Source organism: Coregonus lavaretus (genome assembly GCF_964263955.1).
Source record: "Coregonus lavaretus genome assembly, chromosome: 38".
Classification (NCBI taxonomy): domain Eukaryota; kingdom Metazoa; phylum Chordata; class Actinopteri; order Salmoniformes; family Salmonidae; genus Coregonus; species Coregonus lavaretus.
In genome coordinates this window covers 1,346,068-1,371,324 of record NC_140025.1, presented here as the reverse complement: position 1 = coordinate 1,371,324, position 25,257 = coordinate 1,346,068, and the positions used below count along the sequence as shown (strand labels likewise).

The 25,257-nt window shown below is 44.6% G+C and overlaps 1 protein-coding gene across 1 annotated transcript in view; it reads left to right on the top strand.

Moving 5' to 3' along the window:
• LOC311112250 (sodium-driven chloride bicarbonate exchanger-like) overlaps positions 1-25,257 on the top strand; it is a gene marked incomplete at both ends in the record, with an annotated part of 33,395 nt that overhangs the window by 4,759 nt on the left and 3,379 nt on the right. The window contains 17 exons of the mRNA XM_084155298.1: positions 10,789-10,870; positions 12,293-12,448; positions 13,445-13,586; positions 13,672-13,832; positions 14,014-14,202; positions 15,145-15,233; positions 15,683-15,840; positions 16,069-16,156; positions 16,288-16,434; positions 16,856-16,950; positions 18,268-18,442; positions 18,761-18,894; positions 19,716-19,961; positions 21,812-21,917; positions 23,891-24,052; positions 24,578-24,691; positions 24,901-25,062. Coding sequence (XP_084011424.1) covers positions 10,789-10,870; positions 12,293-12,448; positions 13,445-13,586; positions 13,672-13,832; positions 14,014-14,202; positions 15,145-15,233; positions 15,683-15,840; positions 16,069-16,156; positions 16,288-16,434; positions 16,856-16,950; positions 18,268-18,442; positions 18,761-18,894; positions 19,716-19,961; positions 21,812-21,917; positions 23,891-24,052; positions 24,578-24,691; positions 24,901-25,062 — 2,406 coding nt within the window. The remainder of the gene's footprint in view (positions 1-10,788; positions 10,871-12,292; positions 12,449-13,444; positions 13,587-13,671; positions 13,833-14,013; positions 14,203-15,144; positions 15,234-15,682; positions 15,841-16,068; positions 16,157-16,287; positions 16,435-16,855; positions 16,951-18,267; positions 18,443-18,760; positions 18,895-19,715; positions 19,962-21,811; positions 21,918-23,890; positions 24,053-24,577; positions 24,692-24,900; positions 25,063-25,257) is intronic.

Here is a 25,257-nt window from a genome sequence, read left to right as displayed (position 1 = left end):
TCACAAGGCTGGTGTGTGTACTGGAAAGCTGTATTCTAACCTACACGGCTTCCTGGAAATGGCTCGTGTGAAAGCTCTGGGGTGAAGTTTCCCCTAGGTACAGATCTAGGATCAGCGTCCCCTCCCCCAATCCTAACCTTAACCATTAGTGGGAAAAAAGCATAGCTGACCCAAAGTCAGCGTCGAGGGGCAACTTCACCCTACACCCGTGTGAACAGATGGGTCTGTGATTTTTACTGGCAAAGATATGGGTACATAACCCAGGCACACCTTTCGGTCAACATTACGAGACATCCTCTGTGTTTATTGTTTCTTAATGATTTCCATAATAGTTCCCCCTGAAAGATAACATCAGCAGACAACCTCCTCTAGTGCAGCAGTCAATCATAATGTTCTCTCTGCCAGAGGTCAACCTGAAGTCCCAGGATGTCATTTTGATTTGTAGGTGGTTTACAATTTAAACAAAGACTTTGTTCACAACTGGGATCAGCAATCCTGGCCCTAGGGTTGCAGACATTGTCTTAGGAGGCTTTTGTTCCAGCCCTGCATTAACACTTCTGATTCAACTGGTTACAGTTAGTGCATTATCAGACTAGTTCTTGTTCGAACTCAAGAAAAACAATGTATTTCCTGTGCTGAAAATCATCATCTCCTTGAATACGGTCATTCAAAAATAAATGCTCAGGGAAAAGGAAATCTCAAGCAAGGTTCTAGAGTGGTTCTCGAAGAAAGGAATGACGTCCAACAGCGTGTGTGGGAGTGAAAGATGAGAAAGGAAGTAATTTGAAGCTGACAGTCATTTTGAGGACAGTGGAAGTGTTGGGTGCAGTTTATTTCAGAACACATCAGTCGCTAGTTGAGAGACCTCTACACGCCATGCTCTTTGTTGAAAGCCATCTGACCATCTGTCTGTTTGATGAGAACATGTCGTTATCACAAAATCGGACATGAAGAGATTGCTACGGTTCGTACTGTCCAAGGTGTAGGACCTGACCTAGCATGTGAGGGGAATGCAGGTGCTATCACTACACACAGGGCCCAGCTGGTATGTGTGTGTGTGTGTGTCTTTGTTGGTGCAACTGTGCCTGTTTGCATGCGTGTGTGTGCTCACTCAGGTTCAAAAATATTAACGCAACAAGCAACAATTTCAAATATTTTACTGAGTTTACATATAAGGAAAATGGTCAATACAAATATATTCATTAGGCCCTAATCTATGCGTTTCACATGACTAGGCTGGGGTGCAGCCATGGGTGGGCCTGGTAAGGGATAGGCCCACCCACTTAGCAGCCAGGCCCACCCACTGGGGAGCCAGGCCCAGCCAATTAGAATGAGTTTTTCCCCACAAAAGGGCTTTATTACAGACAGAAATACTCCTCAGCACCACCCCACCTCAGACGATCCCACAGGTGAAGAAGCCGGATGTGGAGGTGCTGGGCTGGTGTGGTTAAACGTGGTCTGCGGATGTGAGGCCGGTTGGACGTACTGCCAAATTCTGTAAAAAGTCAGCTTATGGTAGAGAAATTAATATTACATTCTCTGGCAACAGCTCTGGTGGACATTCCTGCAGTCAGCATGCCAATTGCACGCTCCCTCAAAACTTGAGACATCTGTGGCATTGTGTTGTGTGACAAAACGGAACATTTTAGAGTGGCCTTTTATTGTCCCCAGCACAAGGTGAACCTGTGTAATGATCATGCTGTTTAATCAGCTTCTTGATATGCCACACCTGTCAGGTGGATAGATTGTCTTGGCAAATGAGAAATGCTCACTAACAGGGATGTAAACAAATGTGTGCACAAAATTTGAGAGAAATACGTTTTTTTGTGCATATGGAAAATGTCTGGGATTTTTTGTTTCAGCTCATGAAACATGGGACCAACACTATACATGTTGCGTTTGTATTTTTGGTTCAGTGTACATTACCTCATTTGTCATCACCTCCAAGCCTCCAGTGCTCCTTCCTGGGTCGTCCTTGTTACCAGCATCAGCCAGTTGAGTTCAGTTACTACAGCTTATCTAGGGTTTTGATTAGATGGAATACAGCTATGAAGTGACTTTTTTTTTATAGCAGGTTAGGAGAATTTACGCAGCAGGTTAGGAGAATTACCCAAAAATTAAACCTTACCCTAACCCTCATTCTAAACCTAACCATAACCTAAGCAAGCAGTTGTTTATCAACAGATTGTTTGTTGATAGTATGATGCTCTACAGATGGAAAATCCAGACTATCCAAATAAAGTGTGACCGAATTAGGCTGGGAAAATGCTCTCCTAACCTGCTACGAAAAATAACTTCCGGTCGTAGCTGTACTCAATCTAGTCACAACCGTTATCTAGGTCAATTAGCTTCCTGGTGGTCCGACCCCTCTCAGGTCTCAGGAAACACTTACTGACTTTGTTGGTTCCTAAGGTCACAGTCACACCCAATCCATAACAGTCACACCCACTCCATAACAGTCACACCCACTCCATAATAGTCACACCCACTCCATAATAGCCCATTGATGTCAGATTTCAGAACTCATTAGAATGAGTGGTGACTGGTGGGGATACAGACTACTAGGTTACTCTGGGTCAGTTGTCGTGTCCCAGGATTGGGGACTGGTTTGGGCCAGTGGTGTATTGTATTGATAGGCAAGCTGGCTGGGGGAATGAAAGTGCCACCTGTAAAACTGTAATTCTATTCCGGGCCACCTGCTGTTTGTAATCCGTAGAGGGATTTTGGTTTCGGCTTGATTCTTGTTATTTGTTGCTTCGTCATAAAAAAGCTATATAAAGGTCCTGCGATAGACTAGCGCCCTGTCCAGGGGGGGAGTACTTGTACAGTGCATTCGGAAAGTATTCAGACCCCTTGACTTTTTGTTACGTTACAGCCTTATTCTAAAAGGGATAAAAAACAACAACATCCTAATTAATCTTCACACAATACCCCATAATGACAAAGTGAAAACAGGTTTTTATACATTTTTGCAAATGTATTACAAATAAAAAACAGATACCTTATTTACATAAGTATTCAGACCCTTTGCTATGAGACTCAAAATTGAGCTCAGGTGCATCCTGTTTCCATTTATCATCCTTGAGATGTATTTACAACTTAATTGGAGTTCACCTGTGGTAAATTCAATTGATTGGACATGATTTGGAAAGGCACACGCCTGTCTATATAAGGTCCCACAGTTGACAGTGCATGTCAGAGCAAAAACCAAGCCATGAGGTCGAAGGAATTGTCCGTAGAGCTCCGAGACAGGATTGTGTGGCGGCACAGATCTGGTGAAGGGTACCAAAACATTTCTGCAGCATTGAAGGTCCCCAAGAACACAGTGGCCTCCACCATTTTTAAATGGAAGAAGTTTTGAACCTCCAAGACTCTTCCTAGAGCTGGCCGCCCGGCCAAACTGAGCAATCGGGGGAGAAGGGCCTTGGTCAGGGAGGTGAACAAGAACCCGATGGTCACGCTGACAGAGTTCCAGAGTTCCTCTGTGGAGATGGGAGAACCTTCCAGAGGACAACCATCTCTACAGCACTCCACCAATCAGGCCTTTATGGTAGAGTAGCCAGACGGATGCCAGTCCTCAGTAAAAGGCACATGACAGCCCGCTTGGAGTTTGCCAAAAGGCCCCTAAAGACTTTCAGACCATGAGAAACAAGATTCTCTGGTCTGATGAAACCAAGATTGAACTCTTTGGCCTGAATGCCAAGCGTCACGTCTGGAGGAAACCTGGCACCATCCCTACGGTGAAGCATGGTGGTGGCAGCATCGTGCTGTGGGGATGTTTTTCAGCCGCATAGACTGGGAGACTAGTCAGGATCGAGGGAAAGATGAACGGAGTAAAGTACAGAGAGATCCTTGATGAAAACCTGCTCCAGAGCACTCAGGACCTCAGACTGGGGTGAAGGTTCACCTTCCAACAGGACAATGACCCTAAGCACACTGCCAAGACAACACAAGGGTGGATTTGGGACAAGTCTCTGAATGTCCTTGAGTGGCCCAGCCAGAGCCCGGACTTGAACCCGACCGAACATCTCTGGAGAGACCTGAAAATAGCTGTGCAGTGAAACTCCCTATCCAACCTGACAGAGCTTGAGAGGATCTGCAGAGAATAATTGGAGAAACTCACCAAATACAGGTGTGCCAAGCTTGTAGCTTCATACCCAAGAAGACTCGAGGCTATAATCGCTGCCAAAGGTGCTTCAACAAAGTACTGAGTAAAGGGTTTGAATACTTATGTAAATGTAATATTTCGGTTTTTGTATTTGTAATAAATTAGCACAATTTTCTAAAAACCTGTTTCTGCTTTGTCATTATGGGGTATTTTGTGTAGATTGATGAGGGAATAAATCAATTTTAGAATAAGGCTGTAACGTAACAAAATGTTGAAAAAGTCAAGGGGTCTGAATACTCTCCGAATGCATTGTACATCAATTTGCCTTACGCTACAGAAACAGGAGATAGCCTCCTGCCCTATGGGCCATTTTAAGGAAATAGTATGATAAAGCTCTTCCTTGTCCCTGTTCAGTTCATGGCTCTATTTCCAAGACTGTGTCCCAAACGGCCCTGTGAACCTACACTGCACAGATGATACATACAGTTAGTCAACTTGATAGGAAGGAGCAGAGTGCATCAGTGAGCAACATGAAGGGAGATGGAGAGGCTGCTGTAGCCCTGAACTGAATACCATACAACTATATATTTTTCTCCTACTCAATCTCTTTCTGTCTCACAGAGAGACTATTTAGGATAAGAATAAGACTACGCTTTCAGTAAATAGTCAAATGACACATAATAAATAATGGATAATTGCTGATGGGAAATGCAGAAAATGCAGCTACATGCCATTTCTAATGCATCTATGTGGAGTGCATAGAGAACAGGATAATGAGCCTTGGAATGGTCTTGGTGTCTAGTAAACAGAGAGGAGGAGGAAGAGAAACTAATTGGCAGGCATCTTTCCAAGGTCAACCTTGAACTTGCCAAACATGGATATCAGATAGATGTCAACCTCCTCGTCCTCCTTTGGTTTTCAGTCCAGGGCCACAGCAGCTTCCACTTCCCCTTACATGTGTTGCTCTCTACTCATTCCTATCAAGCTGACTAACGAGGCCTAGATATGCGTTTGTTAGCGTATGCATGGTGTGTGCTCATTTCTCCTGTGCATTTATGTGTGTGTGTGCGTGCAGAGCAACTCCCACCTCAATCCCCCCTCCCCGGGGTCCTAATCACATGACCCTCGCGCTGGCTGCTCTGATGACGTCACCAGGCAGAGAACATGATGGGAGCTGATTTAATCAGTGCTGTGTATATCTCATCCAGGGTTAGATCCTGGGTTATACACACCTATGGCAAAAGGTTAGCATTTGGGGGGAGAGGAAATCTCTCTGCTGTTCTAACATCAGCGTTCTGCAGCTCTGCAGCCTGCAGGAGATCCCGTCCCCACATCATGCTATTAATAGATAGAGACAGAAACCTGCTGCAGGCCGGAGATGCTGTCTCGTTTGTCAAACTGAACAGAAGACACAGAACACCACTCCGTCCTCCTATACAGTGGGGGAAAAAAGTATTTAGTCAGCCATCAATTGTGCAAGTTCTCCCACTTAAAAAGATGAGAGAGGCCTGTAATTTTCATCATAGGTACACGTCAACTATGACAGACAAAATGAGAAAAAAAAATCCTGAAAATCACATTGTAGGATTTTTAATGAATTTATTTGCAAATTATGGTGGAAAATAAGTATTTGGTCAATAACAAAAGTTTCTCAATACTTTGTTATATACCTTTTGTTGGCAATGACACAGGTCAAACGTTTTCTGTAAGTCTTCACAAGGTTTTCACACAATGTTGCTGGTATTTTGGCCCATTCCTCCATGCAGATCTCCTCTAGAGCAGTGATGTTTTGGGGCTGTCGCTGGGCAACACAGACTTTCAACTCCCTCCAAAGATTTTCTATGGGGTTGAGATCTGGAGACTGGCTAGGCCACTCCAGGACCTTGAAATGCTTCTTACGAAGCCACTCCTTCGTTGCCCGGGCGGTGTGTTTGGGATCATTGTCATGCTGAAAGACCCAGCCACGTTTCATCTTCAATGCCCTTGCTGATGGAAGGAGGTTTTCACTCAAAATCTCACGATACATGGCCCCATTCATTCTTTCCTTTACACGGATCAGTCGTCCTGGTCCCTTTGCAGAAAAACAGCCCCAATGCATGATGTTTCCACCCCCATGCTTCACAGTAGGTATGGTGTTCTTTGGATGCAACTCAGCATTCTTTGTCCTCCAAACACGACGAGTTGAGTTTTTACCAAAAAGTTCTATTTTGGTTTCATCTGACCATATGACATTCTCCCAATCCTCTTCTGGATCATCCAAATGCACTCTAGCAAACTTCAGACGGGCCTGGACATGTACTGGCTTAAGCAGGGGGACACGTCTGGCACTGCAGGATTTGAGTCCCTGGCGGCGTAGTTTGTTACTGATGGTAGGCTTTGTTACTTTGGTCCCAGCTCTCTGCAGGTCATTCACTAGGTCCCCCCGTGTGGTTCTGGGATTTTTGCTCACCGTTCTTGTGATCATTTTGATCCCACGGGGTGAGATCTTGCGTGGAGCCCCAGATCGAGGAAGATTATCAGTGGTCTTGTATGTCTTCCATTTCCTAATAATTGCTCCCACAGTTGATTTCTTCAAACCAAGCTGCTTACCTATTGCAGATTCAGTCTTCCCAGCCTGGTGCAGGTCTACAATTTTGTTTCTGGTGTCCTTTGACAGCTCTTTGGTCTTGGCCATAGTGGAGTTTGGAGTGTGACTGTTTGAGGTTGTGGACAGGTGTCTTTTATACTGATAACAAGTTCAAACAGGTGCCATTAATACAGGTAACGAGTGGAGGACAGAGGAGCCTCTTAAAGAAGAAGTTACAGGTCTGTGAGAGCCAGAAATCTTGCTTGTTTGTAGGTGACCAAATACTTATTTTCCACCATAATTTGCAAATAAATTCATAAAAAATCCTACAATGTGATTTTCTGGATTTTTTTTCCTCAATTTGTCTGTCATAGTTGACGTGTACCTATGATGAAAATTACAGGCCTCTCTCATCTTTTTAAGTGGGAGAACTTGCACAATTGGTGGCTGACTAAATACTTTTTTTCCCCACTGTAGTTGTCCCGGCACAGAGAAAGACAGTTGGCGTTCTAGAAGGATTTATTGACCGCTTTTCTCAACGTGATGATCCAACGAGACTTCAACATGAATTAATGAGCAAGTCTCTGTTAAGCTTGTGTTGTGGGGTCAGTGGTGGAGTCCTTTCCATTGTAACTCATTAATAAAATTAGTAGCATATAAGATGAATGAATGAACTGAATTGAAATTGAATTGACACCAAATCCTGAAGAGGATGAAACCCAGACTTTATAATAAGACATTCTCATATGTTATTTCATAGTTCTTATATCAGACGAAACATTTTTCTCATGGGCTAGCAGCCAGGGAGCAGGAGGTGGGGGATTTCATTATGATGTCCCTGAGAACTGGGGGATTTCCCAGGGGGCCATGGGTTCTCCTGGGGGTAGTAGCAGCAGGGTCTGCCCCCGGTCACCCTTCACATTTCTCCAAGGGTGGTCACTCGCTCTCCACTCTCTGCTATGACGGCCATACTGCCTGATACATTTAATGGATATACATGACAGTTGTGACCTACACCATTGAATAAACAAAGTATTTATTTATAACTTTTTAAATTCTGTGCCCTACACCAAAGGGACTCTGATTATAACATGCTTGATTAGGACGTCTTTCTTTCTTTCTTTCTTTCTTTCTTTCTTTCTTTCTTTCTTTCTTTCTTTCTTTCTTTCTTTCTTTCTTTCTTTCTTTCTTTCTTTCTTTCTTTCTTTCTTTCTTTCTTTCTTTCTTTCTTTCTTTCTTTCTTTCTTTCTTTCTTTCTTTCTTTCTTTCTTTCTTCCCATTCCTCTTTTAATGCTCCTTCCCACAGCCTCTATACTAGAGATCAGTCAGACTGTTTCTGCTGTGTATGTAGAAGTAGCTTTGCTTGTGTCCAACTTCTCAGACAAGCAGTGAGCACACTGAAACTGCACACATGATGGGTCAGTGGACCATTCCTTGAAGCAAGACGTAAATGTATTGACATCCAATATCGCATTCACAAACAAACCAGTCCTGAAAACGTTTGTATACTTTCCTTGATCATTCCTTGATCTCCATCTGTCTAGGATAAATCACCCTCATCTGAGACTGTCTAATGTGATGTCTAAGCCCACCCGGCCACAACCCACCCAACCCCACCCCACCACCATCTGTCCAGAACATTCCCATGATCCTCTAGGCTCAGTCACATGGGCGTCCATGTGTGGGTGCCTCCTCCCTCCAGCACCTTGGCCTGGGCTAGCGTAATCTTCTTCAGCATCGTGGACTGGCAGTGTAGGGCGTCTTTGATTGGTCTGTAGCCACAGTCATCCAGTCACGGGATGCGTATGTAATGGCATTCTATTCCCTGTATAGTACACTACTTTAGACCAGCATTCTAAATGGAATGCAGAAAATACACAATAATTTGTAATACTGTCCAGATTGATCCAATTATTATACATTTAAACTGCAAAGACGCTTCATATTTCATTTCTGTGGTATCATTTTGTTATGTTAATAGGCCCTGGTTTCTTACCGGCTCTGTCGTAGCCGGCCGCGACCGGGAGACCCATGGGGCGGCGCACAATTGGCCCAGCGTCGTCCAGGGTAGGGGAGGGAATGGCCGGCAGGGATGTAGCTCAGTTGGTAGAGCATGGCGTTTTCAACGTCAGGGTTGTGGGTTCAATTCCCACGGGGGGCCAAATAATGTATGCACTCACTAACTGTAAGTCGCTCTGGATAAGAGCGTCTGCTAAATGACTAAAATGTAACTGTGGGGTAGAGTCCAGGGCCATGGTCAAGGCCAGGGTTGCTCAAGCTGTGGGGTGGGACCAGGGGACAGGGTCAAGGCAAGGGTTACTTCCAGGTGTGGGGTGGGTCAAGGGTCAAGGCCAGGGGGCTTCCACCTTAACAACCTCTGCCTGGAGCTCAGCAGGCTGTAAACAGACAGAGCAGAGCAGTGTAACAGCAGGACAACAACACATTTAACCAAACTAAATGATCATTTGGAACACCACTCATTTTGATCCAATTATTATTATAACCTAAACTGCTTCACATTTGACTTCTGTGGTATCATTTTGTTATGTTAACAGGCTCTGGTTTCATACCTTTGGGAGCTGTGGGGTAGAGCCAGTGTCCAGGGGCAGGTTCTGGGGTGCTTTCACCAGCTGCAGGCCTGGAAACATCAAAGAGTTCTATAATTAAAGGACTTAATAGGAATAATGAAACCACTGTTATCTGTAGCTCATTTCCATGTCTGTTCTATTACTAATACACTGTTGTTGTATGTTACTACACCGTCTAACCAAAGTGCTGTAGATTGACTGTTTACGTTTTCCAATCACGTTAAGTGCTGATTACATTCTAGTCTGATTAGATAGTCAAATGATGCAATACGGAAAAGCTCAGCAGTGTCCAGAGATGTATTATTTGAGTATAGCATTGACTTGTGCTCAGAGATTATTGTGAATGAAGTGTGGCTGTGTGTGTAAAGTTCCTTAGTTCATTTTAGGGTGATTACCAAAGGGAATTAACTAGCATTACGCAGCATCTGTGAGTGTAGCCCTGACGCTCATGTTTTACCAGCTTACCACTGGCACCCTGCACCTACTATGTCACCTCATGTTATTTGGGAAAATGACTAAGCCTACAACCGCCTGGACAAAATGTTGTAGTTCTGGGAACACTTACTAAGGGAATAGTACACAGACACAGTGGAAATGCATGCACACTCCTACGCACACAAACAAACACACACACAAACACACACAAACACACACACACACACCCCATCAACCCTCTGAGACCCTCGACCCCACAACCAGTATGTCTCCTGTAACAATCCCAGCCATTACCAGGACAGTCTGTTGGGTCAACAACAGTGTTCCTCTCGGCAGCAGTGTGAGAGTCAGTGTTTATCTGACCACATGCATGAGGAAGCATCCTTGTAAAATAAAACGTGACTAAAACAATAAAACAATCTGGGTAGTGAGGGAATTGTGATTGGCCACATTAGTTGCCATGGCGACTGTCTGGGGAAGTTAGCCTCATGAAGCTGCTGTGTGTTTATTTCAGGACTCATCCTCTTGCAGCGGGAGGAAGGCATGATGCCAGAGGCCTCTTATATAAGAGTTGTGGCTTTTTTAATTCAAATGTGGCTCCATGTACAGAATGGTGGTTTTGACAAGGTGGAATGGTCGGTGGGCCTAATTCACCACTCACAAAAAAACTGCACTCTGAGCTTTCTCTGTGAAATCTCTTGATGTACAAAGGTTTTCTTTATACTGGACATAAATAAACTTGCATATTAACTAGTTTTTTGTCTCTCTCTCTCTCTCCACCTCTCTCCACCTCTCTCTCTCTCTCTCTCTCTCTCTCTCACACTCTTTCTCTCTCTCCACCTCTCCACCTCTCCCTCTCTCTCTCTCTCTCTCTCTCACACTCTTTCTCTCTCTCCACCTCTCCACCTCTCCCTCTTTCTCTCTCTCTCTCTCTCTCTCTCTCTCTCTCTCTCTCTCTCTCTCTCTCTCTCTCTCTCTCTCTCTCTCTCTCTCTCTCTCTCTCTCTCTCTCTCTCTCCACCTCTCTCACTCTGAATCTCCACCTCTCTCGCTCTCTCTCTCTCTCTCTCTCTCTCTCTGTGTCTCCTATAGAGGACTGATGAGGAGGCGGTGCTGGACAGAGGGGGCACTCGCTCCATGCTCAACACCAACTTTGAGAAGGAGGAGCTGGAAGGTGAGTCAACATTAACAGCTTAAGGGATGCATCTCAATAGTCTAAACCAGCTTCCTCCCCTTGTTTCCACCTTTACCTAACATGTAACACAAGAACTGGACAGGTGAAAGCAAACTCCTGGTAGGCTAGGTGTTCCCTATTCTGCTTTTACCTAGTCTGTGACTTCATATCACTTCTGGGTGGAAGAAGAAGACACAAGGAGACAAGGAGAGGAAGCTGGTTAAGAAAACTGGGATGCACCCTGTGACCTTTCTCAGACACTCACGGTTGCTGTAATTATTTGTTCTGCCTGCAGTGGAAACGGTGACACTGTATTTGGTCCGGTGTAGTATTCCCTGCTGCCCCATAAAGAGATCCTATGGATTTGTGAGAGAAGACACTGTAGTGAAAACAGGGAATACACACACACACACAGAGACACCACACATTCATGTCTTAATACGTGTCACTGCCATGCTACAGAGAGCAGCATGGGAGAGAAAAGACGTTCCATGACATCAGCAAGTGCACAGGCCTGAGGGATGTTGTGCTATTTTTATAGAAAACCTCCCATCTTGACTCACAGACTGTAAGCTGCAGCCAGGGTCCTCCGGGGTCCTCAGTGTTTCAAGCAGGCATGTCCTGGGCTGCCCAATTGTCTTTTATAATAGTGTCTATGACACATTCAAAAGGAGATATACTCTATTGTACTGTAATATATCATGTTGGATGTTTTGTTAATGTCAGTGTGTTGCATTCAGAGATGCATATTGTTGTTGTGACTGTTCCAGACCACACGATAAGGCTGTCACACACATATTGCTAGAATCATCCTGTCCATGACTTACTGCCTTAGTTTTTGGGCATGGTTGTTTTTGTTCAACAGTACTTACACTGAGTAGTGCTGTTACAGCAGGCCTGGAGGTAGGGACAGAGATATGACAGAGATATGAGTGGCCAGGGTCTTGTCCATGTCACCATGTGCACCCTGGCTTTCCCAGAGCTGGTTTGAGACCTATAGGGCAGGCCATTTTGGCTGTCCTAGCTCAGCATTGGAGTCAGCATAGATTATACTCACCCTGGCAGAGAGAGAGAAAGAGTGAGGAACATGGAAGAGAGTGTGGCATATAACGAGGGAGAGAGAAAGATGGAGGGAGAGTGAGAAAGAGAGGGAGTGAGAAAGAGAGGGAGTAAGAAAGAGAGGGAGTGAGAAAGAGGGAGAGAGAGAGGAGTGGGGAGATGGGATGGAGAAGAGGAGGATGCCAGGTGGAGTAAGAGAGAGAAACTGAATCTTTCCATTGCCGTGCTTCAGTATTTAATTTCCAGCTGACACCAAATGGTTATTTATTTAGTATGAATCTGGTCCAAGTGATTTTTTTTCCATCAGGACCCTGCATTTTAATGAATGCATCACATTTTAAAAGTACATCATCATGTCCCCAGGCCACCGGACCCTGTACATTGGGGTCCACGTTCCCCTGGGGAGGAAGTCCCACCGCCGTCGCCGTCACCATGGCGGCCACAACAAAAACAGCAGGAAGAGATCCAAAGAGAGGGAATCTGGGGTGGACGGCGATGGCAGAGAATCACCCTCCCACAGTAAGTCTATGGGGGGAGTATGCTGCAAAGAATGTTTCCTGTGATAATGTGACCAAACCACACTCTTTGAAAAAAGGGTGCCAAAAGGGTTCTTTAGCTGTCCCAATAGTAAAACCCTTCTTTGTTCCAGATAGAACCATTCTGGGTTCCATGCAGAACCCTCTGTGGAAAGGGTTCTCCATGGAACCCAAACCGGTTCTATTTGGAACCAAAAGGGTTTTACCTGGAACCAACAAGGGTTATTCAACGTTTTTTAAAAGTCTATGGGAGGAGTGTACTGACAAAATGTTCCCTGTGATAATGTGTGACTTGTCATTTGTTCTTGTTTCTCCATCATTGACATTAGCCAGGTCCCAGATCTCTTTGTGCTCTTGCCAACTATCATTAATGAGCCAAAAGAGAACAGCAGATGTGATCCTGATTCGATAATGCAATGGTTATGCAAATATACAAGGGTTATGCAAATATTGGAATTCTATCACTTTTTTTGTACCACAGATCCTTTTTTTCTGAAGTTGCTAAGCAACCACTATTTGTCTGTCCTGACGAATAGTTGCTAGCTCATGTCGAATTTCTCTAACTAAATCAGTGACCCTGCACAAAATCTGTCTGCATAGTGAACGTTGAGATTGCTGTAAGGCCAGACTGTTCGCAAGAGTGCAGAACAGACTGGCACCCAGGCTACATTGATTAATGTCTCTTCACACCTCTTCTCTGCACTCTCCTCTCTCTCTCTCTCTCTCTCTCTCTCTTTCTCTGTCTCTTTCTCCCTCTTTCTTTCTCTCTATCTCTCTTTTTCTCTCTTTTCTCTCTCTCTCTTTCACTATCTCCCTTTCTCTCTCTCTCTCTCTCTCTCTCTCTCTCTCTCTCTCTCTCTCTCTCTCGTTCTCTCACTCTCTCCCCCCTCTTTCTCTCTTTCACATCTTCCTCCCTCTCTTCTCTATCTCCATCCCCCATCTCCCTCTCTCCTCCTCCTCCTCCTCTACCCCTCTACAGCAGACACCCCTGCCCAGAGGGTGCAGTTCCTGCTGGGGATGGAGGATGGCGACGAGGAGCACATACCTCACGCCCTCTTCACGGAGCTGGACGAGATCTGCCTGAGAGAGGGCGAGGACGCCGAGTGGAAGGAGACCGCCAGGTAACCAATCACACGACCCGCTCCGGCTCCTCGGCCAATCAGGGTGTCCGTTTTCTGCTTATGCGTCTCTGTTTTGTGTTTGTAGGTGGCTGAAGTTTGAGGAGGACGTGGAGGATGGAGGCGAGCGTTGGAGTAAGCCCTACGTGGCCACCCTGTCTCTACACAGCCTGTTTGAGCTGAGGAGCTGCATCCTCAACGGCACCGTGCTGCTGGACATGAGGGCCAACTCACTGGAGGAGATCGCCGGTACGTAGAGGGGTGCTGGAGTGGAGGGTGACCAGAAGGTTGCCGGTTCAAATCCGAGGGTTGACAGGGAAAATCTGGCGGGAGTGAGCCTGCAACCGGAGAGTTACTGGAGTTAGAATATCAGGTGCCAACGACTGCCGTTGTGCCCTTGAGCAATGCATCTATATGTGTGTTCTCTCAGATATGGTCCTGGACCAGCATGAGGTGTCGGGCGCGGTGGGGGAGGATGTGAGGAGGAGGATCCGTGAGGCGCTCCTGAAGCAGCACCACCACCAGAACCAGAAGAAGCTGGCCAACCGCATCCCCATCGTACGCTCCTTCGCAGACATCGGCAAGAAGCATTCCGAGCCCCACTCCATGGACAAGAATGGTGAGCTCACCAACCAATCACACACCAACCAGAGTTTTGTGGCTTTTCTTATTGTTGTGCTGTATCGTGTCTCTGTGTGACTTGCTGTTGTCTGATTAATATCTCAACTACTATCTACATTCTCTCCTTTTGTTTGTGTGTGTCGATATGTGTGTGTCTATGTGTGTGTGTGTGGATATATGTGTGTCTATATATGTCTGCTTGTGTCTGTGTGCATGTGTGTGTGTTCTTTACACATCCAGTCGACAGCTCCCTCCTTTTTTGCACCTTTAAGATGAAGGCCCCCAAGACTGACACAAACACAAGCAGACAGGCCTTGTCCTGCAGACCATGGCCTCTGTGTGTGTCCACCTCCATCACCACTCCTTCCCCACCTGTAAGCCCCACCCCGTGCCTGCCCCCCCTCAGATCCATACAGCCAATCCCTGCCCTGCAGAGCTAAGCGGAGCTCCATTCGCTTCAGCTTCCACCAGGCTGTTGCCCAGGGTTACTGCCCTATCCCAACAATGGACCCAGACGAGGAGATCTATACAGGCAACTAGACAGGACGCCTGTAGTCTAGTCTGAGACTAACACTGGGCCATTCTCAAATGGAACTTGTTTAGTTGCAAACATATCACAAAAAAACTATCATAACCACTTCATTACATCCAGTACATCCATTAATAATCTCCATGTGTTTTCTCTAACCTCTTGGGCAGTACCAAACCTTCAAAAGTAGAATAGTACTACTTGCAAATTCAACTTAGAAAGTGCAACGTTTTGATCACAAAGACCATCATCAAGGCCTCATTCCTTCATTAATCTAGGTAGGATTAATCAATTGATAAATTCATCTAGATTATAGTGTAACACTAAAAGCCTTAATCTGAGTACTGTACAGTATGTTGTCCAGTGAAAGTGACTAACAGGCTGGCTCTCTCCTGTCCTGATGTCTCCCAGGTCAGACAGTCTCTCCCCAGTCCCAGCCAGCCACCACAGAGGGCAAGGAACATGTCAGCCGGGAGAACAGCCATGTGGACTTCAGCAAAGTAAGGCCCCACTCACCTAGCCTGGTCGCACCATATTTCAATGTTCTGTATAGCCAACTCCTATGGTTGTTGTCATACCAAGGTTGGCTACCAGGCTAACAGGTCACCCAAAAGTTCAGCTAAGCACAATGCTACTTTTTATCGTCATACATTAGCTAGTAGCTACATTACTGTGACTATGCTAGCCACCAGTTAGTATGTGTTAGACCAGTGCATTTACTATGCTGTGTGACCCACTCAAAGCGTTTAGCCATTTCTCTGTAGCTCAATGAATAATAAACCCACTGATTCTAGTCACAACCCAGTATCTTGCCAAACATCTGCTGTAGCCTAATTATGACAGATTTCTCAGTAGGCCTATCCATGATCCCCTGGCCCTCATTTCAGTCGACAATATTTAGCATATTTTCCTATCTCCTATTAGCTAAATAGGATTATCATGTCTGTAGATTGACCTCCACTTCATGAAGAAGATTCCACCCGGTGCAGAGGCATCCAACGTCCTGGTGGGGGAGCTAGAGTTCCTGGAGCAGCCCGTGGTGGCCTTTGTCCGTCTGTGTCCCGCCGTGCTGCTCAGCGGCCTAGCTGAGGTCCCCATCACCACCAGGTCAGACACACACTGTCATTTTATTATAATGTTAATTCTATTTTGTACGTGTAACGTTTTATTATATTGTACGTGCTCTGTTGTTAGTGATGATTACGGTTAATACTATGAATTCCATGTGTTTGTAACTAAAGTGGGATAGGTGTTTTTCATTGGGTAAGTTCCTGAGTGGATGCACTCTATTTAGGTAAAACCCTGGTTTAAAACTTCTTCTGTGTTCTCTCTCAGGTTTCTGTTCATTCTGCTGGGGCCTTTGGGAAAAGGACCACAGTACCATGAGATTGGCCGATCCATCGCAACTCTGATGACAGACGAGGTAAGTAGCCACACTGCAGTAGTCCTGTGTGCACTTTTCCCTGCATTATCTTTGGTTATGTTAGCCAGGTTTAATGACAGCTCATGATGACACATACAGGATAACCCCATCCCCTCTCTGCCCCCTCCCAGGTGTTCCATGACGTGGCGTATAAAGCCAAGGACAGGAACGACCTGGTGGCCGGCATCGATGAGTTCCTGGACCAGGTAACTGTGTTGCCACCTGGGGAGTGGGACCCCTCCATCAGGATAGAGCCGCCCAAAAACGTGCCCTCTCAGGTGAGCCTCTTCCTGGTGGTGTCTGTGACATCACCCCTAACCAGAGACTTATTTTGAGATGCATATATATTTGGCTCTGACCCTGTGCCATCATCTGTTAGTTTGCTTCCAACTGCATCACTGGCTAAACCCAATCTGAATTGTACTCGGATTTAACTGCTGGTATTCCCCAAGGACAAATTCTAAATCCGCTCTGAATCCATTTGTTTTGTTTTTGTCTATTATCAGCTGGTACGTGCCGGACGGCTTGTCCTTAAAAAAGCAGTCCTGTGTTGTTGGAAGGAATAATGTTTTGCCTGACAGGCTATTTTAGGTCAATTCCTACTAGTGGCGATGCATTGAAAATAAATTATATAGCTATTTATGGCAAATAAATATTTATATTCCATCCGACCTCTGAACTCTATTCTTTACCACACAGGAAAAGCGCAAGGTCCCTCCTCTACTCAACGGGGATCTGGGAGAAGCAGAGGAACCTGGTGGCCATGGAGGCCCAGAGCTACAACGCACAGGAAGGTAGGTTAGAGTGTGTGTGGTGGTCGTGAGTTGAAGGTGTGTGTGTGTGTGCGCATCCGTGCGTGCATGCGTGTGTGTTTGGGCTGAGAGTAGGCCCGCCAGCACTGTGGACCATCTAAGGTCCTCTTCGTCTTTGGTTTTCAGTCCCCTGTTTGTCTCTTCTCCGGCTCTCCCTGTCCCTAGCAGAACATTTAGCCCTCCTTATGGGTTTCTCTCGTTCCTCAAACTCAAGAGTTCACAAAAAGAGCTGGGATTGAGTGTGATACATGCGTTTGGAATCATCCATGCATACTTTCCTACATAAGACCAGCATCACTTATTAAAATGTGCCTCGACAGCACTGGGGAAAACACTCTAGCTATTTTGGTAACACTTCATTGTACAATTAAATGTCCACATATAATGCTCTAACTGTGTGTGCATTAACTAAGGGCTGATTTGAATCTATTATTAAGCTTTTATAAGTTCATCATATAATCATGTCCACTTATAATACATGCACTAAGTGTGCTTTAACTAAGTGCTGTTTATAGGCTATAATTTGTTCAATATTAATACCCTACAGCATTCCATTTTGATGCTGTAAATAAAGTTACCTAATCTCTTAAAATGCTAATAAATACTTAACAGTGCAAAATAATGTATATGAATTCATGAATTATTAGTGTCTTATTAGCAGTAGCTTATAAGCACTTATGGACACAAACAATAAAGTGTTACAACTTTATTAACAATACTTTATTGTAGGTGTAATTTGTTTTGGGTATCTACAGTAGTGTAGTAGAGTGTATTTGGAGTAAGGAGAAAGCTGTAGTAGTGTAATACAGTATATTTAGAGGGAGGCAGTAGGCTATGTGTAGTTGTAGTAAGTGATGCTGTATATAATGGGTTTTTAAGTGATATAGTTGTAGTTGTAGTAAGTGATCCCTGCTACAGTAGGTCTCTGAGGAACTCATCCTGACGGTACAGTAGGTTGGCCTGCAGCCCAGTTCTGCTATGAGCCATGATCTCCCAGAGGGCCACAGCATAGCATCCATCCCCGACTCGGCTGAAATACCACTCAAAGTCACGCCCACCGTAACCCCGGCAACCGCCTCCGGCTAGGTCGCCATGTGCCTGTATATTTCCTCTCTCCATCCCTCCTCCTAGTGTGTGGCCTGTGGGAATGTGTTTAAAAAAGCAACTGAAAAATGAAAGGAAACACATTTGACTCCTTTTACTTCATATGGTATTTGATGCTGGTTCACTAAGGTGGTATGTGTGTGTGTGTGTGTGTGTATGCATGTGTACATGCACTAATGTGTGTGTCATTTCCAGGTTCTTTGGAGGGTTCTTCATGGACATCAAGCGCAAGGCGCCCCACTACCTGTCTGACTACACGGACGCTGTGAGCCTGCAGTGTCTGGCCTCTTTCCTCTTCCTCTACTGTGCCTGCATGTCTCCTGTCATCACCTTCGGAGGACTACTGGGGGAAGCCACAGAGGGACGCATAGTAAGACAAATGTTATTACAAATGGCAGAAGAACAGTCTGACTTTCTGAAGGCCTACTTCCTGTATTTGTTTGTTGGATTTCTGATGTAGTTATGCACAACAATAAAGCACTTTTACATTCACACATTAGGTAAGGACGATGGTATCCTTATGAAGCTGAACTCTAAACAGATGGATATGTTTTAGTTGCTGTATCCCCCAGTAGATATCCAACTTCAACAAATAAAGACTGCACAGACTCACAGGTGTAGTTATTATGAAAAGTGCTATGCAACCTGTGATCCATTAACCTATTACTGTCTCTTCCTCTTTGGCCAGAGTGCAATTGAGTCCCTGTTTGGAGCCTCCATGACGGGGATAGCCTACTCCTTGTTCGCTGGGCAGCCTCTCACCATTCTAGGCAGCACAGGGCCTGTTCTAGTGTTTGAGAAGATTCTCTTCAAATTCTGCAAGTGAGTTTGCCCCATTTCAGATACATTGTCACATTGTCTTAGCTGCTCTCATCACTGTGACATGGCTGCAGTACATTGTTCCTGGCATGTAGGAAGACTTTAAGTATAGATGTATGGGTTTTTCTAAGGCTGTGTGTGTTTGTTTGTGTGTGTGTGTGTGTGTCCATGTGTGTCTCTCGTGCAAAAATTGGTGACAACCTTGCCCCAAGCAGAAGTGTCCTTTTGGTCTAATGGTTAAGACGTTGGTCTTCCGAGTGTTACACGTGTGTGTGTTTGTCCACATGGACTATGACTATGGCTATATACGTGAACAGATCTGGAACCAGGTTAATTGGAAATATATTGGCAGACAATGTTAGGTACAATGTTTGTGCATACTGCACAGTGCTTATATTCTGTAGTACTCTACCACTGACACTTCATATGGATGGCTCCACTATAAATATATTTCATGTCAATGACTCCATTTCCTCTATGCACAGATTTGGACAGAATCAAAGTGCATGAGTGCGTGCATGAGGGACTGGCTCATGCTGAATCATGTCTGTGCGAACCCAGTCATTCATTCATGCATGGACTTTGGATTGCAGTCAAGTGTGTATGTGTGTGTGTGTGTGTGTGTGTGTGTGTGTGTGTGTGCATGCATGTGTGTATGTGTGTGTGTGTGTGTCCGTGTGTGTGTGTATGCTCGTGTGAAAATCGGTGATAACCTCTGCCCAAGAAGAAATGTCCTTTTGGTCTAATGGTTAAGACGTTGGTCTTCCGTGTGGGAGATGGGGGTTCGCATCCCACCAGTTACATGTGTGTGTGTTTGTCCACAGGGACTATGACCTGTCCTACCTCTCCCTGAGGGCCTGTATCGGCCTGTGGACGGCGTTCCTCTGCCTGCTCCTAGTGGCTACAGATGCTAGCTCCCTGGTCTGTTACATCACCCGCTTCACAGAGGAGGCCTTCGCCTCGCTCATCTGCATCATCTTCATCTACGAAGCCCTGGAGAAACTCATCCACCTGGGAGAACACTACCCCATCAACATGAACAACAACCTTCAGAAACTCACCCAGTACTCGTAAGTAATGGAAATAGTACTCGTTAGTGGAACTGATAGTCATAAGTGGATTAAATAGTCATAAGTGGAACTAGTATTCCTCTAACTACCAGTACTTGTAAGTGCAACTAGTAGTACTCCTTTAACTGCCAATAAGTGAAACTAGTACTCTTAACCTGTAGCACACTCTTGGAAAAAAAGGTGCTATCTAGAACCCCATAGGAGAACCCTTTGAATAACCCTTTTTTGTTGGAGGTAGAACCCTGTTGGTTCCAGGGAGAACTATTTTGGGTTCCATGTAGAACCCTTTCCAAAGAGGGTTCTACATGGAACCCAAAAGGGTTCTACCTGGAACCAAAAAGGGTTCTCCTATGGGGACACCCGAAGAACCCTTTTGGAACCCTTTTTTCTAAGAGTGTACTCATTAATGGAACCAGGACCCCACTAACTACCGCTACTCTTAAGTGGAACTAGTAGTAGTAGGAATAAATTGTACTTCTTTGTTTAAGTAGCATTCATAAGTGTAAGTACTACTCGACCTACAATACTGCAGGTGGACAACAGTCCATTTTTTATTAATTTTTTAACACATACTGTTTACCAGAGTCCTGTACACATTGGTGTTAGCTAGCTACATCATCAAAGCACAGATGGGCAATATGGGCAGTTTATCCAGTTTTTCGGTAATGCTACAAGATTATTGTAGTATGCTGAATAATCCCATGTGTAAATCCAGGGACATACATTAATACATGATGTAATCGTTCTAAGTCAATGTAATGTACGGTCAAGTAAATGTTAATGTTCACATTGGTGAGGTCATAGAGATTAATCCGCATGTTTCATTCCATGTCATTTCAGCAAGCCATGTCACCCACCATCTGAGATTATTCTCAAATCGTTTCTGTAGTTAGAAACAGACAAGATTAGCATTCCTGAAACTTAATTAATAATTTGATCTCTGAGAAATTAAGCTAATTATTCCACCCAAATTGGCCGTTTTAATTTATAGGATCTTCAATAAATATAGTACCTAACATTCGATTTGGACCATAATTCTTCCTAACAATGAGTAAGACATGAGGTATCCAATAAAATGATCAAAAGCCACCCACGGACCCCCCACATCCCACGCCAATCTCAGCCCAACAACCAGTATACAGTATCAGTTCTCTATGTCTGAAACGTAGTATGGAGCTGCTGCTTGGAGTATTGCATCTTCATCCTTTGTAATGTATTCCCTATGAATATGGTGATGTTTTGTTCCCCTGTTCAGAGAAATTATTAGCCATTGAAGTCACTTGCATTCTATACCATAAAATTAGTGTGAAAGTACCAAGTTTTGCCCACTAGATGCCGCTGTTTCTGCTACTGCCACCACACCCTTTTATCAATTTTGCTGGTCTCTTAAATGGATCACAATATTCTCTTTGCAACTTTAAGTAGAAAACCAATTGCTTTTGCTCATATGAATCCTATAAATTAAAATGGCCAATTTGGGTGCAATCCCTTAATTTCTCAGAGATCAAATAATATTTCAGAAAAATTATATTTTAGGAATGCTAACCTTATCAGTTTCTAACTACAGAAGCGATTTCAGAACAATCTGAGATGGTGGGTTTCAAAATCCTCTTTCTTGTGCTTTTTGAGGTGGAATAACTATAAGGACACAGATGTGTTGACATGTGCAGACTAAGGCTGCAAGATGACAAATGTGTGTGTGTGTTTATTCGTGCACGTGTGTGTACTCATACATGCGTACTTGTGCATGTGTGTGTCTGCGGGCTTGTGTGTGACTGTTTATATGTGTGTGTTTACGTGTGTGTGCACGTGTGTGTGCACTCATGTATGTGTGTGTTGTGCTCTGACAGGTGTGCGTGTGTGGAGCCAAAGGATCCCAGCAACTCCACTCTGAGGTACTGGGAGGACAGGAACATCACTGCATCAGAGGTCAACTGGACCAGCCTGGAGGTCAAGGTAAAGAGGGGTTTGAAGCCTAAAAGCCCTGATCTTGGGTTCTGGGCGATGAAGCCTTGCTCTGTAAGGTCACTGACTACCTCCTTCTGTAGTAGACCCCCAGCTGCACTGTGTAATCATCACATTAACTTCTAGAGGTCAGTAGTATTATAGTGCAGTGCAGGGTCAGGCACCACGGGGGACTATTGACCAATAACCACCCCCTGATGTAATATTGAGACATGATGTAACTAACACCTTACTCAATTACTTCTAAAACATCACTCATCAGCAAATTGCTACAAATATTATATTGTTTAAATATAGTGTATTTTTCATGGTGAAATAGCCATCCCCTGGAGAGGGGTGTGATGCTATAGGGATAGACATTGTCTCTTAATAGTACAATGTGTTTCCCCAGAGGGAACCGAACAGAACAGTGTGACAGGATTAAAGATATGTAGGCAGGATTTCAACAGGATTTAACCACGCACAGTCACCATAGAGAAACAGTCAGAACAGTAGAGCATTCTTTTAGTATTCACTGTGACTCTGTCACACCTCTGAAGGCTTAATGTGTCAATCTCACTCCAACACACATATGCGCACCTGCATGAAGCCAGTCAAGAATGACACGCACACACACACAAACACACACAATATGTGACTTCAATCCTATGTGCATGAATGACTGGGTTCACACAGACATGATTCAGCATGAGCCAGTCCCTCATGCACGCACTCATGCACGTTGATTCTGTCCAAATCTTTGCATAGAGGAAATGGAGTCATTGACATGAAATAAATGTATAGTGGAGACATCCATATGAAATGTCAGTGGTAGAGTACTACAGAATATAAGCACTGTGCAGTATGCACAAACATTGTACTTAACATAATATTTCTAATTATCCTGGTTTCAGATCTGTTTGTGTGTATAGGAGTTGTCTATAAAGTGCAAACAGATCTGGGACCAGGGGCTAACTTTGACTGGGTCTTCTTATCTTTCCTATGTAGGTAACTCATACCTTACAGTGGCCATGTCCAAATACCCATACTTGCGTTCTAAATAGTAGGCTTTTTGGATATGCGAAAATATAACGTTTTGTAGTATGTGAAATTTCAAAAAGTTGTATGCTTTAAATGCCAGCATGTCATACTCAGTTCGGCTTTTCGTCAAGTAGAATTCACCACACACTATTGAGGAAGATAATCGTTTTTTCACACCCATGTGTGTTTGACAACAGCTGATAATCAGAATAGGTGATAGTGGGGAACAAGCGGGGGAACAAGCGCGATTCTGCATTAGATGACGCCTTCTCAGTATAAATAAGTGGTATATTGATATTTGTTGCTAATTGCATACATTTTTACTAAACAGTACATTCTAAATAGTATGTAGTACTGTTAGTACACAGGATGTAGTTTTAGTATGTAGTAGGCAAGACAGATTTCAGACACGGCCAGTCTATCCTGTTAAAGATATAGGATTCTTCTCAGGTCTCTCGTACCTTCCTGTTGTAGGAGTGCTTTGTGTTCAGCTGTTACAGTCGCTCTCTCTTCCTGTATAGGAGTGCTTTGTGTTCAGCTGTTACAGTCGCTCTCTCTTCCTGTATAGGAGTGCTTTGTGTTCAGCTGTTACAGTCGCTCTCTCTTCCTGTATAGGAGTGCTTTGTGTTCAGCTGTTACAGTCGCTCTCTCTTCCTGTATAGGAGTGCTTTGTGTTCAGCTGTTACAGTCGCTCTCTCTTCCTGTATAGGAGTGCTTTGTGTTCAGCTGTTACAGTCGCTCTCTCTTCCTGTATAGGAGTGCTTTGTGTTCAGCTGTTACAGTCGCTCTCTCTTCCTGTATAGGAGTGCTTTGTGTTCAGCTGTTACAGTCGCTCTCTCTTCCTGTATAGGAGTGCTTTGTGTTCAGCTGTTACAGTCGCTCTCTCTTCCTGTATAGGAGTGCTTTGTGTTCAGCTGTTACAGTCGCTCTCTCTTCCTGTATAGGAGTGCTTTGTGTTCCGGGGGGAGTTTGACGGCAGCGCCTGTGGCCCCCACGGCCCCTACATCCCTGACGTTCTCTTCTGGTCCGTGGTCCTCTTCTTCTCTACTGTCTTCATGTCTGCTTTCCTCAAGGAGTTCAAGACCAGCCGCTATTTCCCCACCAAGGCACGTCCAACTACACCTCATAATTCCTGAGTGCAAGGAATGTGGACCGGTAGCCACATCTGCAGGGATTTCAATGATATTTGATTGATTGTTGATGCTTGCCCCATAATCTCTCAGACTTTGGTGGATGTATCAGTGCTCTACCGCCTACTGGTACATCATTTTGAGAAATAATATGGAAATCTACCCATTATATTTCAATGATATGTCGATGAGTGCTGTTGGGTGCTGCAGGAGTAAGAATTTATTTTCCAGTGTACTGATGCCCCCTTGTGGCATCTAAGAGATCCTACACTTACTTGCGCTTTATTATTATTATTTGCCTTATTTAACCAGGTAAGTCATTGAGAACACATTATCTTTTACAACGACAACCTGAACAAGATAGATGTGATACACCGTTCCGCCAAGCAGACAAGTGAAGACGTTACAGACAATTAACTTGCATTCACATGCCACTGAGAAATAGGAGATTCACCATAAGCTCAGTTCCTAGTTTGACTGTGAATTTCTCTTGTTCTTCAGGTGAGGGCCCAGATCAGTGACTTTGCTGTCTTCATCACCATCCTCACCATGGTCCTAGTGGACTACGCCCTGGGAATCCCCTCACCCAAACTGCAGGTCCCCAACAAGTTCAAGGTGAGCACACACACACACTCACACACACACACACACACACACACACACACACACACACACACACACACACACACACACACACACACACACACACACACACACACACACACACACACACACACACACACACACACACACACACACACACACACACACACACACACACACACACACACACAGATCATGATCATGTTCACTCCCTCCCACAGCCAACCAGAGACGACCGTGGTTGGATAGTGAACCCAATAGGGCGCAACCCGTGGTGGACCACTATAATCGCGGTCCTCCCTGCCCTGCTCTGCACCATCCTCATCTTCATGGACCAACAGATCACTGCTGTTATCATCAACAGGAAGGAACACAAACTGAAGGTAATGGCTGCCAATTCAAGTCATTCTACTGTGTCTGCTTTTACTGCTATATGGTGGTAATAGTTTTCACAGATAAAATGTGAAATTCAAAACTTAACAGGTCATTATTATGATATAATTAACCGTCAAACCCCTAAAGGCTGATTCTATTTTGGGGTTTTGATCCCAATTTTTGAGGGGACTGTTTAATTTCTG